The 12,506-nt window shown below is 36.5% G+C and overlaps 1 protein-coding gene across 4 annotated transcripts in view; it reads left to right on the top strand.

Annotated features, from left to right (window-relative positions):
* OPA1 (OPA1 mitochondrial dynamin like GTPase) overlaps nt 1–11,596 on the top strand; it is a 50,795-nt gene extending 39,199 nt beyond the window's left edge. For all 4 annotated transcript variants that reach the window (XM_042042458.1, XM_042042456.1, XM_042042457.1 and 1 more), the window contains 2 exons: nt 9,061–9,138; nt 9,659–11,596. In XM_042042458.1, coding sequence (XP_041898392.1) covers nt 9,061–9,125 — 65 coding nt within the window. In that variant the 3' untranslated portion in view covers nt 9,126–9,138; nt 9,659–11,596. The remainder of the gene's footprint in view (nt 1–9,060; nt 9,139–9,658) is intronic.
* The last annotated feature ends 910 nt before the right edge of the window (nt 11,597–12,506 follow it).

Here is a 12,506-nt window from a genome sequence, read left to right as displayed (position 1 = left end):
AGAGGCTGCTTGTCATTGAGAGCACATTTATTTCTGCCCCAGTCTCAATCAGTTACAAAATGTGGGCTGTCTGTTTCTTAATGAGTTCAAGCTTGTGCTGGTGTCACCAGTGTGCTGGTGGCAGCATGACTCCTGTGCTCCCTTTGAGCTCTGTAGAGGTCCTGGTGCTCCGTGACGCAGGAAGTTGGGGACAGTGTGCTTGGAATCAGTCTGTACAGTTGTGTCTTCAATTTCCCCTGATTTTGAACCAAAGCAATATCTCACAGCAGATTTGCAAACTTCCTGTTAGAACGCAAATTAATTGTTTTTGCATGACTATCATGTTTTTAATTCCATGTAGATAATTTAAGAAATTGACCCAAGCAAGTGTGCTTTGATATGAAAGACACTAGTTAAATGTTCAAGTTCTTTTTTTTTTTTTCTCTTGAGTTTTGGGGCAGCAGCATGAAACTAATGAATTAAAACCAGAAGAATGTGTAGGATGGTCTGTGTGTCAAAGTGCAGATAATGTAGTTCCTGCTTAGTGTCATGGCAGAAAGTGCTTTAGAAAGCTGCGTCTTCTCAGAGAGGGAAGTAATCCTCAAGGGGGAACATACATCACTTGTAGACATCCTGTGATGGAGTGATGGTTTACTTAACTTAAGAATCCCAGATGACCAAAGCCTGTCTGCTGTGATTTCTTAGTTATTGATGAAGAGTTAGGCACTGATGTCCAGGTCCTAAAACGGATCCTTACAAAGTTCACCACATTTGTCACTGACTAAAAGAAGCCTATCACTTAAAGTTGACATTGAAAAATAGTGATAAACTGCTACATGAATAATGACATGTTTAATGCCTATTAATCTTACTCTAGACCCATGTCTCTTGTACTTGAGGGTCATTGTGGTGTTGTCTGCTGAATTTATTTTTTTTCTAAAATTTTCTGAATTGTGCAAGGATCAAAACATCTGATTGGATGCTATTTTCTCTTTAGTACTGGTTGCTTATGAGGGTATGTATTAATCAAAATTTAAGTACTTATCATGGAGAGATTTACTTATCATGGAGACGTTTACTATTGGTATAAATTACAGGCTTGTAAATGGACCAATATATGCTTTTGTTCTAAAGTAGTGTGGAGCTGTGGAACGTAACATTCCCATTTCCAAAGGCTGGAGAGGTCACTGTCATGTATGTTGCACATTGTCAATTGTAGCAGACTTCACTTTGCCCACAGGAATGACAGCAAAGAAAAAATAATAGAACCATTTGTTTTTTCTTCAGGATATGGTGACTTAAGTTTCTGACTATTAAAAATTATTATTATGATCTAAAAATTCATCTAATCACCATTTCATTTTCTGCCATGTTCTAGAGAGACTTTAACTTAAGTAGTCCCGACAGCATATTACTTCATTATCTGAGTATGCTTTTTTTTGGGTGGAGAAACAACATATATCAATTATTTTTTACATTAAAGTCTTTACAGTGTTATAGCATTAAGGTTACAGTAGCCTTTACATAAGTAGTTTATCTTCATAGCTGTGTATGTCCTTTCTGAATAAGGAAAAGCTAATCTTTTGTTACATCACTGGATGAATCATTGGGTAGTATTTCTGGTTTGCTTCTATGCTTTTCACTATTTCCACACAAAATAATGAGCATCACCACATTCTGATTCATTCTAGTTTAACAGTTTTGATTAGAAGTTCAGTCTTCCTGTATCTGTAAGTCTGATTCAAGGTCTGAGATTGTTTTATAAGATTGCCTTGTCGTTCTGGTACTAACCTCCTTCCAGCTGTCCAGTAAGCAACACACCTAAGTTCTGTTGAAAGACTGAGTTATTAGAGCAGTTTTAATTAAAAAATCTGAGATGGAGACAGAGGACTGAAAGATGCCCAAGTCCTACCTTGATATTGCAGACCTCGTGACTCTCATAAACTTGCAACTTAATACAGGGTAATGATCACTGGTACATTAGGCTAACCTCAGTGACAGAGTAGAAATAGTTTGTGAACTCACATCCCAGTTTGGTTATACTTCGTTTCCATTCTGTAGACAAGCAGGACTGATGTGTAATATAGCTCATGGAAATGTCTGTTGTATAAAGTCAGTAGTCTACATAATTGTCCGTTTTGCTTCAGCCCAGCCGCTCAGTTCTGAAATGCTCTGTCAGAGACAGAAGGATTTCATGCTTACCAGCCTGAGGAGCCCCAGGGACTGCCCCAAGAAGCACAGCCAGCTTCTGTTCTGTTCCACCAAGGAGGGGGCAAATGTGTGGCCAGAACTGTTCTGTTAAACTGAGAGCTCTTGCCAGTGAATCTGGAGCAGCTGTAGATCAAGGCATTGATTAGTGATCTACTATTTCAACAGCACAATACACAATTCCCATTTCCGGCGCTAAAGATGATTGTTAGTAATGCTAAAATATTGTTCCAGTGCTCAGTAGCTTGCAAAAATGACTGAAGTGTTTTCAGACAAGCTGTCTTCTGCTGCTGCCTGGTTGTCTTTAGTGTGAAGTAAAGGTAATACTGTTTCCTACAAGGAGCTGGTAGCTTTGCTCAGGTGTGCAATGAAGGGCTTAATAATTAATACTTGCAACAAAGTAACTTCAGTGATGGCAGCCATGACTTGGGGGTTTTTTCTGTCTAAAATGACCTCTTAATTTTATTATGTTCCTGAATCAGGCTAAATATACAATTTGGCAGTGATCTGTTCCTGTTTTAGAGGTGGATTTGCCTACAAAATGGAAAACAAAACGGTACCTTCATAGGATACTATGTTTCTTGATGTTTTCTCCTGTTATAGCCATGCAAAAGGAGATCAAACTGGATGCAAATTCAAATCTCATGATAGATTGGAACACATATAAGAAACATAACATTAAAGGACAGCTACTACAATGTAGCATCAGTTGGCATCTTCTTTCAGTCTTAACTACTGGTAACTTATGACCGTGCCAGCTATGTTCTGCGAGCTTGCATTTTAAAGGCTGTATATTCTTAATGATTCATGGATTTACTATATGAACTACTATAAATTCCATTTAAAGTTTTCAGGATTCTGCAGTGCTTTTATTACACTAATGAGCTAATTGTTTAAGAATCATTCACATGATTCATCCTCCTGCTCAGCCTTTTTTTAAAAAAACTTGTAACTGCTGAAGTTCTCTTGACAAACAATATTTATAGCAGTTTGACAGCAGGATGAAGAACAGCGTTTGTCTTTGTAACAGCTTAAAGAAAAGGCCTTTCCAGCACCCAGCCATGCAGTTACAATCTTGACCTCTTTCTTTTGCTGGGAACATACATACAGCATACAAGCAGCACCTCCCATGTGTTTTCTTGACCCTTTGACTGTCCATTCACTTCCCATCTGTTTTGCAGCCTTAAAGGAACAGAGGGGGCCCTCTACTTATAAATCTGTCTTTGCAGCTGACAAATGATGTTCTGTCTCTTTAAGGGCAGCCTGGGTGGTTTTGCCTTTTTTTTCCTCCCCCCCCCCCCCCCCTTAAAACTTTAGCTTTCCTCTCAGCCTTATCCAGAGGAAAATATGGTATGTGAACAAGAGGAAACTGGCAAAAAATGTGATAGGTAGTTTCAAAGGATTTTCTAAAATTCAGCAGGACATGACCTTGGAATGATCAGGAAATGATGGCAGTGTTTACACGAGGCATGAGTAAGCGTGTTGCTGCAGGTAACTGTGGCTGGGAAGTCTGCTTTCTGAGGCATTTTTTGGAGTGGCTGGGAGTGTGCTGTCTCACACCATTTTAACAAGAAGTAAAGCTTTTGCATGGCCCTTAGAAAATCAAGGAATGTGGCACAAAAGGCTGAACTCCAGAGAGATGATTCCCCCCTCCCCTCTTCTCCACCTGACTGTTCACAGGGGTTGTATACAACTATGGAGTTTGTGTCTTAGGTAGCCCTAAGGTAAAAATCATCTTTCAATAGAAAACTTCGGATTGACATCACTAGTTTTTAATTGTGTGTTTCTGGGCATTGTGATGGATTCTGACTGACAGGGCTTTCCTTTTTACTAGAGGAAAGATGATGCATTCACAGCACTAAATTCCAAATTTCTGCCTCTGTGGTTAACTAACCATAACATAGAAGTAGCACAGCAAGCAGTGAGAATGTTTATAGGCAAGGAAGGAATTGAGAAAGGAAGGAAGATGAAAAAAAAGAAATAGGAAGGGGAGAACTCAAGTCTAAACACAATCCAGAGCAAAAGGAGTAACAACCATGAGCTTTCAAATATCAAAGCCATGTAAACATTAGTTGGAGATGGAAATCACTTTAATGTAGAACAGGAGGATTTATAATAAGGTATTAACACATTTTTTTCATGGTCGTTTCATGCTGTAAGTGTCATCAAAGTACAAAATAAAATGGATCTCTGTCCAGAAAGATTTTAGAATTTGTTTTGTGGCTGCAGTTGAAATTTGATATCATATGTGCACATTTGTAAATGGGAAGGGAAAGCTTTTTGATTTGCTCAAAGTACTCGTGTGGTTTTATTCCTGTTCTGGCACAGGTAGACGTGAACATCTTTAAAATTCTGTGCTAAAACTATTGGTTTTATAGATGTAAATATGTATTTGAATGTCTCAAAATAAATTTAACTTCAGAACCATAAGCAAGACAGGTTTTGTGGACAAAGGCCACATCTCTTATTAAACCAGTTAACGCAGCTGGAAAATACAAGAAAACCTTTTCTTGCCTCTAGGAGTGTGTTTGAAATAAATCAGTAATGTACTTTGCTTTTGTAATTTGTGTTTAATATTATTTTAGATTATTTGGCCTTACCTTCGGAGATTTGCTTGATAACTTGGTCAGCTGTTTCATTTTAGCACTGTTCATTGGTAGCTAAGCTTGGTTATGTCAGGCAGCAATCAGAAAGCAAACCCTCCTTGTAAGACTGAATATTTCAGGGGGTTCCCTTCTGACCAGCTTATGATATTAGGAAAAGCAGACTTTTTCTGTGCCTGCGTCTTTCTGCATTCACAGTGTATCCAAATCCTCATTACAGTTCAATTAGTCTGGGTTTGAGCCTTTTAGATTTAGGATCACAGGATTAATGAAAAAAAAATGAGCGGGTAGCACTATCATTTCATATGGAGATAAGGAGAGACTGAGCATGAATGAGGATCTCAAGACATCTGAATAAAGAATTTCCTCATTCTGTCAGTGAAGTTTTATGGGATACGGCAGAGGGAGGATTGTGGGAATATTCATGACCAGATCAAGAGGTATAATGAGTTGATGTATGAACCAGCTTATCTTTTAGGTAAACATGGGGTAAATGGGAAATAGAATAACCATTCATGGCCCCTAGGCCTGTGAATTTTACTGTTCTAAGATGGAAACAAGGGTCTAGTTACAGTTATTCTTCATTGATTTAATTTGATTTTTAATCAGTGTTTAACAGGTGCTGGAAGAATTGCATATTTGTAACTTCAGGTCTGCATTAGAGGTACCAAAGAGCACATCATCTTTCTAGAATCCAGTGTAAGCAATATGTGTATTTAAACTTAAGCAGTACCTTGTAATAAGAGCGTAGCACTTTTGCTAAAGTCCCTTTTGTGACATGGGAGCAGTATATAAAAGAACTTGGGTAATTCAACCAGCTACAGAAGTAATTTGCTAGCAAACTGAATGCTTTTAATCTGTGGTTTACTTGTCCTTGGAAAAACACAGTATCAGAAGACATAGAGCAACAGGTCACTTTTTGTCTACCCCTAGATTTGCTTCTGCAATAAGTGGTCTGACCTGAAATCAGATGATTTTCTGTGTTTGGCATGTTGATAAACTTCCTCAAAACAGAATGTACTGTAATTTACAAGTGTGAATCACCAATAGTTTGATCTAAGTGTCAGACAAAACCCTACAAATGTGGATACCGAGCTTGTGCATTTCATAGAGGCAAGAACTTCCCTAAAGCTGGGTAACATCTGCTCCTTGAATTGTGAGAATGAATTGTTGTTCCACATACAAAGTCACATGGTGCTCATGAAACTGTAGACAGTTACCCCAGAACTGCAGACTCCTCTATTGGAATTCTATCCAAGCACTTATATTTACTAGTTTATTAAGATTAGCATTGTATAAATGCATAACTCTGCCCTCAGCCTATTTCAAAAGTAAACCAATTCAGCTGACTGCTTCTCTGCTACAGAATGGACTTGCAGGAGAGTGTTACAGGTTGCCTGGGCTCTGCTGCTGCAAAAAGCTTTACTATGGCTAAAAATACAGGGCATAGCATGAATAATTGCAGCTATTTGGCACTCATTGTAACTGTTCTTTTTTAAGAATAGCCAACATATTATTTCAAAGTATTAAATTACCTCAAGACCTCATAATTATTACAGTTAAGTAATCATTTCAATTCAGTCCAAGTATAAAAACTAATAAAGTGCTCATAGTATGCAGTCAATTTTAGTATGCCTGTTCTCTGAGCAAACACAGCTGATTCAGTATATTCTGGTGGAATACATATTTGCTATCTTGTTATTTTAATATGCCTTAATCAGAGAATTAGAATATATTTGTTGGCACAAACCTTTTTTTAAGGATGAAATAATAATTACAGGTTTTTGCTGATGCTATTAGTTTTCAGGGCCAGAATACTTCATTAGCAAGAAGTTGAGAAAGGAAAATATTTGCATTTAGTACTGTTTTATCTGCCTGCTTTCACTGGGTCTAATGGCTTGATCAATGCAAAGAACACACTTGGGAAAACATGTTGCAATTGGGAAGAAAAAGTGCTACAGAAAGCCACTGAAAGCACAACATGAAGAGATCTTCTGGGTCATGAGATCTAATCCCCAGTTATCACTGACAACTGCTGTTCATTTTGGAGGGCAGGGTCCAGGATTAATAATTTCCAAACCCAGAATCATTATAGAATATTTTGAGTTGGAAGAGACCGTAAAGGTCATCTCGTTCCAACCCCCCTGCCACAGTCAGGGACACCTTCCACTTGACCAGGTTGGTCAAAGCACCATCCAGCATGGTGTGGTCAAAAACTATGTTAATGCTGTCCAAAATAGTAGAACATTATTTCAAAGGCTGATTTTGTAAACATTCATAGAGCAACAGTATTGGAAGCAGAGCGAAGTAGTTGCCTAAATAAATGCCACAGAAATACCATTTTCCTTACACTAGAGGTTTATATACTGGGATGCAGTACATATTCTTTTTTTTCTTTTAAAAAGATAGTAATGAAAACACTTTGCATGTGCTCAGGAAGGAAAAGTGATCATGGGACTACCTTTTTTTTTTCATTGACAGCTTTCAAAGATTCTGCTGAACTGAATCAGAATTTCTCTTTTTTTAACCTGGTAAAAATCGGCTACTGCTGTGTCTTAACTTCCAAGGTATAGATTTTGCCCTCACACTGACTGCAATCTTCATTTAATATCAAAATACCTTAAAAGAAAAAAAATCAGCTGAAATTCAAGAAGCTTCTTTGGTGTTTCCTTTAGGACTTAGAGTGTGATTCAGCTTCACTGTACTTCTGTGTTTCTAGATAAGCACTACTGGGGAAGGGCAGGCTGAAGTGTTGAAAGTGTCAGTGGCTTACCCTTCATCACCTAGGAATTGCAAGATAAAGATAGAAGCTTGAGGTTCCTTCATACTCATACAGGCTATTTTCCATACTTCAAATGCTAACTCAAGTTCTCTACTTGTGTTAGAACAGGACTGCAGGAATTTGTTGAGTTATTACTATTACTCTAAAATGGATTTTGTGTTTGTTTATGGGCTTGTCATTTTGTTAGATTAAACTTTCAGTTCCTGTAGCTATGTTAGTGTTCTCTTTGGAGGTCTTTTTTTCCACTTGTGCTTACATACCCCATTTTAAGCTGGTTGTTTTGTTTTTCTTTTTGTTTTGCTGTTACTTAGCTCAGCAAAGCAAGTTGATAACATATGGTGTTGATAAAGAGAAGAAACCATTAATAAAAGGGTTTTTTAAAAATGCTCAAACCCTGTATCTCATACAAGGGAACATGTGGCTTTAATCCAATAGTATTTTTAGCTTGGAAAAAAATATTTGTCTGTGTTTATGCTCATCTAACTTATTTTTGTCTGTCCTATTGCTCTCCCCTGTTCCTTCATATTTCTGAAGTGTGTGTTTTTCATGCCTATAATCACACACAGAAGGAGCTTCAAATGAGGATGTGGTGAGAGAGAAGCAGGAAATCTCACAGTCTTTGGATTCCAACTATGTTCTAAATCTTGCTTCATAAGCAATTTAATAAATCAAAAAGATTATATGATGACAACTGTTGTATGGAATTGAGAAAAGAGTGGAAAAATGCCTAAACCCCTGGATTTCTTGAAATCAATTTTGCCTTTTCATTCTTAGTAACTATTTGTAGTTGTGGTCAAGTTGTGTTTTGGTAGGGAAGTAAACTCCCAGATTTAGTTTTTATAAAAAATTAGATTCTGCCCACATCCATCTGGTTACTACTGAAATGCAAGAAAATAAAATGCAAGTTTTAAACATTCTTAACATTGTAGGTGCCCTTTGGAGGAGGTGTCTTGAATACTGACATATGGTTCCCTGAAATTCTCGTGGGTGAAAGGGCATGAGCTTTCAACTCTATTTAGAATGATTAGTGGTGTTTGTTACACTTAATTTGGAGAATGAGGATATTTGGTTAAAGAAGAAAGGGGCTAGTGGGCATTATTTAAAAGCTAACAACTCCCTGCATGGAACAAGTGTACAATAGTTCTGCTGTGCATGATCTGGTGGAAAATTCAGTTTTTTGAAGTATGTTTCCAGGATTCCTTCAGTAAATTTTTAAATTATAAAATTAGCAGGGTAATCATAACATATATCTGTAGTAGCTCTTCGAAGAGGATTGGGTTTCTTTTTTTCTGATGTAAAAAATGTTATAAACCTATGTAATTGCGAAACAAAATGCTTAGGGTAATATTGATGACAGCATTAATTTTTGTTTGTGTTTGCATGTTTTTGTTCTTGGGTTTTATGTGGGATTTATTTTTCTTTCTGTACCTGTCCTCAAGTACTTAATAGTAATAGGTATTTGAACAGTGATCCTTTTATTTCCACCAGAAAAAGTTCGGGAAATCCAGGAGAAACTTGAAGCCTTCATAGAAGCCCTCCATCAAGAAAAGTAGATTGTTCAAGCAGGTAATCGTGTTTAGATCATAAAGATATTTCTGCAGTTATCTCATTGTTCTGTATAAAATTATTATCCATCTCATTTAAATGCATGTTTTCATACAGACTTCATGAAAATTCTTCTTTGTTTTATTCCATTGTCTGGCTGTTGCTGCTTCTAGCTTCTAATCTGCAGAACAATACTTGCTGCTTTTATACTACAAGCAGATATTAAACTTAATAGAAAATATATTTACTGACCAGTTATTTAAGTATTGTGAATCACTGTAGGCTATTTATTACTCTCAGTTCAATATTTTTATCTGTATTAAGAGAAGAAAGCATTACTAGCTGGAATAAAAATTAACAGAACACTTTTCTATGGAAGCATTTTGGTTATTTTGTTTTTTCTTAAAGACACTGTATATTGTTAGCAAAAATGTTTGCATGCAGGTATTTTCCAAATTTCATTTCTGTTAGTTCTCAAATCCATAAACCCAAGTGCTGCATTTGTACATATTTTAAAATAATTGTCATTCTGTTTCAACAGCAACTTTACACAAGAATGCAGCCTTCTCCAGGATACCTTGCACAAAGACTGAATTGAAATGGCTTTTGTGTCCCATTCTCTTTCCTATCTTTTGGGGAGCATCCTGAAATGTTGAAGGAGAAAGAAAATAATGTCTCATGGGATTGAGAAGTTCAGTTAAAATCCACCTGCTCATTTAATTTTCGAAGCTACATGCACAGAAGAATCTGATTTGTGTATCAATGAGATAGCTTGGGAGCTTGCTGAAGTTGTATATTTAAGGTTTTTTTTCCTGAAAGGGAAAAAAGCTTTTTATTTTTAGTATGTGTCTTGTATGGTAGAGCTGGATCAGATTCATAAAATGATTTTATCTGTTCTCATTTTCTTGCCTGCAGATGATCCTGAGAGTTTGACATAACGTTTTAGTCTTTATATGTACATTAAAATGCCCTTCTAAGTAATGCCACTTGTATTTGTTATGCTCTGTGTTGAAGCATTTGCTGGTCACTGTGGTACAGATTTGAAAGCACAGTATTGAGATCCTGAGAGGAAGTGGTGGATTTTGTTAAACTCTTAAACTATTGAGAGATGTCAGCCAAGCAATTCTTGTAGTTCTTTCACCTGAAAGCACAGACTGCTATTCAGTGAAACCCTAAAAGGTTTAGACTCAGGAAATAATGTCAGCAGCTGCTCCTTTTACCTGTTCTTTCCTGATATGTGTTGTTACTCTTGAATGTCAGCCGATTACATTTCATTTCTGGGATTGCACAGACTCAGATTTCCTTGTTTCCATAGGTACAGAGTAGCCTGTTGGAGTATGTGTGAAATGTAAAAAGATAGAATACAATTCCAACTTGTCCAACTTCCAAATTTAAAAAAAAAGGGAAAATGTCAGTAATTTCATTTTTACTAATAGCTACTCTTAAGACCAAAATCACTTCTATAAGAATGTTGTGCACATGATCCTTCCACACCCACTTGATGTCTGTCATTCAGTAAAATTAGTAAGGCACTGAAACCTGCCTTTCAGTTTTGCCATAGAAATGTTGCTTCTGATAAATTTAAGCATGATATAAGCTCTCTATCATAGGTGCCTGGTGGTTAATTACCACCACATTTCTCTGCCCACGCTTTGCCACAAAGGATCTGTATACACTTCTGAGTACTTGTGTGGAAGAAGGTGTTAGGCCTGAAACAGTTTGAGTTGCAGTTGTCTGATTATGTACATTTTAAAACTGACCTAGATTTATTTTCCCTTTTGAAAAGGCAATTGATTTTGATATGTAGAAATGAAAAGAGAGGAATCTGAATGTTTTCCAACAGATATTGTTTTGGTTACTCTCAGGGGAAACAATACGAAGTTTGGTAAGATGTTCCCCAAATGTTTGGATGTAAAATATTCAGCCATGTGGACAAAAAGCTAACATAGAGATTAAAATTATGTTGAAAGGTTAAATATTTCAGGATGATCTAACTGAACGGAGTTTTTTCCATTTTGGAGATTTTCTGATTAAAATTCCTGAAAATGTGTGTTTGAGAACCGAAAAATGAAAAAATGGCTTGTGTCATCACCATTCTCTGAAGATAACTTCAGAAATGTAAGTTTGCACAGTTTTGAAAGCAGACACCTTTGTGTATAGCAAGTGAAATAAGTCTGTACTTTGTAAACAAACCAAACGAAGAAACAAACAAAAACTTTTGCATTTACCTAGACATCACTGTTTGAAACTTCTGTGTAATGTAAATGTTGCAAAATATCGCATCCAGTGGCCCAATGTTCATTTCTTTTAATGCGATGTTCCTATGGGTTTAGTTCCAACTTGTCTGTGCTGCTCATCTAAGACTTAGCATGATGTAATCCATGGAAACTAGGTATTTATTATTGAATAAAAATGTAACTGAAGGAATAATAAAATGTGGGTTTTGAACATGGTGCTATTGCACCTAACTAAGAAGTCACTTTGACCTTCTTTTTCTCATTTGTTAAGTTGTGAACAAGTATAATGATTTCAGTATATGTTAATGATATCAAGATGTCTGATTCAGAAGTGCTGTGTCAGCACCAGGTTAGTGGTGACTGTACCAAGTGTTATCTTTACTATATAAATTAATGTACCGTTTATGTAATACATTTAGACAAAGATCTTGTATGGAAAATCATTATGGTGAAAGCTTCTCTCTCTGCAAGTTGAGATAATGAAGTGATACCCAGCGTATAAATGAAGACTGTTACAGGGCATTAGTTTTAGCTGCATTTAAAATAAACATGCAGACTGGGGCAATGGGTGTGAGAGTTCAAGAGCAGTCAGCTTACAGACCTGTGAATTCAGGAATATTTTTTTTCTTTCTTTCTTTTAGATGAAGAAAAGTTTTACAAAATCAATTGGAAAAAAACCCCTATTCACTGGAAACTGTGACATTGAAGGTGCAGCAGATTTGCTCCACAAAGCTTGAATTGTAGACATGGACATGTTAGGTTCAGTGTAGAATTACGGCTCTACATTTAGTTGCTTTCATGGTTAAACTAACCGAAAATCATCTTTACAAATAAGCAACAGGTAAATTTATGCTGATTTTAATAGGACTTTATGTTAAGGTTAGGGGAAAAAAGGGTTAACAGCAAGTTGTGCTTACCTTACTAGGAAGTTACTAAAAATGGATTACAGTGCTATTAGTTGGCTACTTTAAAATTGCTCCTTGCAAGGAGTATCTTACTAGATGAGTAGCTGGAGGCAGCATAAGAAGGATGTGCTGAATATTACAACAGTTTTGAGATAGAAAACACAATTATTTGAACTGCCTAAAATTCATGTGGTATTGAAGAATATATTATTCCAAACTGGTTTGCACAAACTGGTTCATTATATTT

The sequence above is a fragment of the Corvus kubaryi genome, unplaced genomic scaffold (assembly GCF_017639235.1).
Source record: "Corvus kubaryi isolate FWS band 111438036 unplaced genomic scaffold, C.kubaryi_AGA036_p1.0 37397, whole genome shotgun sequence".
Taxonomy (NCBI): Eukaryota; Metazoa; Chordata; class Aves; order Passeriformes; family Corvidae; genus Corvus; species Corvus kubaryi.
Note: the sequence above shows the minus strand (reverse complement) of the source record. Positions and strands in the feature narration are given on the sequence as shown.